The sequence below is a fragment of the Mizuhopecten yessoensis genome, unplaced genomic scaffold (genome assembly GCF_002113885.1).
Source record: "Mizuhopecten yessoensis strain PY_sf001 unplaced genomic scaffold, ASM211388v2 hete_36035520, whole genome shotgun sequence".
Lineage (NCBI taxonomy): Eukaryota > Metazoa > Mollusca > Bivalvia > Pectinida > Pectinidae > Mizuhopecten > Mizuhopecten yessoensis.
The window spans coordinates 1-1966 of record NW_018482799.1 but is presented as its reverse complement, the minus strand read 5'-3'; the positions used below and the strand labels follow the sequence as shown (position 1 = coordinate 1966).

The window sequence follows — 1966 nt, the reverse complement described above, 5'->3', positions numbered from 1 at the left end:
TTTTACCCTGGACAGGTGTATCAACACTTTTACCCTGGACAGGTGAATCCCCACTTTTACCCTGGTCAGGTGAATGCACACTTTTACCGGTGTGAGATCGATAGAATCCAAAGGGGTGAGATTGGGGTGATCACCTGCTCGACCACGTGAGTTTTCTCCGGGTACTCCGGTTTCCCCCTCACACTAAGACCCCCAAGCTAACATCAGTGTCAACAAGAGTGATTAATATTAGTTGAAATAACTTGGTTTCATTATCGTTGTAAATTAAATAAGGTTTGTGTTTTATATATTCTCTTGTTGTATAACAGATGATGGAGTTCTACGAGAGAGTGTCTGGAGCGAGAATGCATGCAGCCTATGTCAGACCAGGAGGCGTGTCTCAGGTAGGTCCTATTAATCATTAAGCATTTTAATTTGATGAACTGACTGTTTACTTTACAACAATGAGACTGAAGTCTTTATCACATTTAATGAGTTGGCCTATATGAATACCTGTAGGTGAAATATCTACATTTGAAAAAAAATCAATGTTTTACGTTCAGGAAGAAATATTTCTTTAAATATCCTCTTTAATAACAAGTATTGCCTATTTCATAGTTTAGGAAAAGATTTGACATATACAACTGTATGTTAGAAATTTGATTGTTAATTATAAACAAAAAATAAGGTTGAAAATTTCATTTTAGAAATTAGAACAATCCTGCTGGCAAGTCCATCTACTCAATGTTAATTTTTTCTTGATTAATTAATTACATACCAAATATTGGATATAAAGAAATGTTTTTCATAAAAAGTTCCATTGATATATATTAACTTAAACAGGATTTACCCCTTGGACTTTTGGACGATATATACGACTTTATCGAAAAGTTCAACCAGAGACTGGACGAGGTGGAGGAACTCCTCACACAAAACAGAATTTGGAAACAGAGGACGGTAGATGTCGGAATAGTTTCTTCTGAGGATGCCCTAAACTTTGGGTTCAGGTATAGTCTGATGATGTGAAGAAATATATCTGATCATGCAGTGATCAGCCCATACCTGGTAATACGTACGTCAACTCGTATCTATTGCAGTTCTGTAGAAATGCGAACGGAAGCTACCATATTCACTGTAGCGCCCCCTCCCTGTAAGCGCCCAGGGTTTGTCACTAACGATGGACCTGTAGACTAGTCTACAGAAAAGTATGAAGGTCTACTCAATCTAGTGTGTGTGGTAGACCGAGGTCCAGCTAAAGTTATGACTGAAATTTTAGTAAATTACCAATAAAATATAATGCAATAAATGTAATGACCTGCTTGAGCTCTGTAACGCTTGCTAAACATCATACACATTAAACTCCATTTTCGATTTTTGTTGTGGAACCTTAACAATGCTTCAGTCAGTGGTAATCGTACTCATCGTCAAGCCATATCGTGGGTTTTTGATCTAGGGGTGTATATTACCAACACTACAAAAAAAACTACCTAAGCGTTGGAAACTATTTTTTCTGACATTCAATGATAAATCATTTCAGAAAAGAAAACAAATGAACGTCTCTCTATAATTCTTGTATCCTTCACTAGTTGGGTTTTAAATGTCTGTTGAGTGTAAAAAATCTTGTATCCTTCCAGTGGTATGCTGTCAAATAATCCTACAACTTTTGTATTTCCTCTAGCGGTGTGATGTTGCGTGGCTCGGGTATCAAGTGGGATTTGAGGAAGACACAGCCGTACGATGCCTATCATCTGGTCGACTTTGACATTCCCATCGGTACGACTGGTGATTGTTATGACAGGTAGGTCTCGAGGGAAACATGTCATTTAAATATATTTATGTTTCCACTGCAAGTTCTTCCATAAGCATAACATTAAGACATTTCATTCATATGAATGCAATTGGATCAGCATCATTTTGAAGTTCCTACTCAATCCTTGATTAACATAAGACAATCGTTAAAAGCAAACATTTTGGTGATGTTAGGCTG

At 37.1% G+C, this 1966-nt stretch overlaps 1 protein-coding gene across 1 annotated transcript; it reads left to right on the top strand.

The window, feature by feature from the left end:
• The first annotated feature begins 309 nt into the window (after positions 1-309).
• Positions 310-1797, top strand: LOC110444135 (NADH dehydrogenase [ubiquinone] iron-sulfur protein 2, mitochondrial-like). Its single transcript, XM_021488544.1, has 3 exons — positions 310-383; positions 823-986; positions 1658-1797. The coding sequence occupies exons 1-3, from the start codon at positions 312-314 to the stop codon at positions 1779-1781; spliced, it is 360 nt and encodes a 119-aa protein (XP_021344219.1). The 5' UTR covers positions 310-311; the 3' UTR covers positions 1782-1797.
• The last annotated feature ends 169 nt before the right edge of the window (positions 1798-1966 follow it).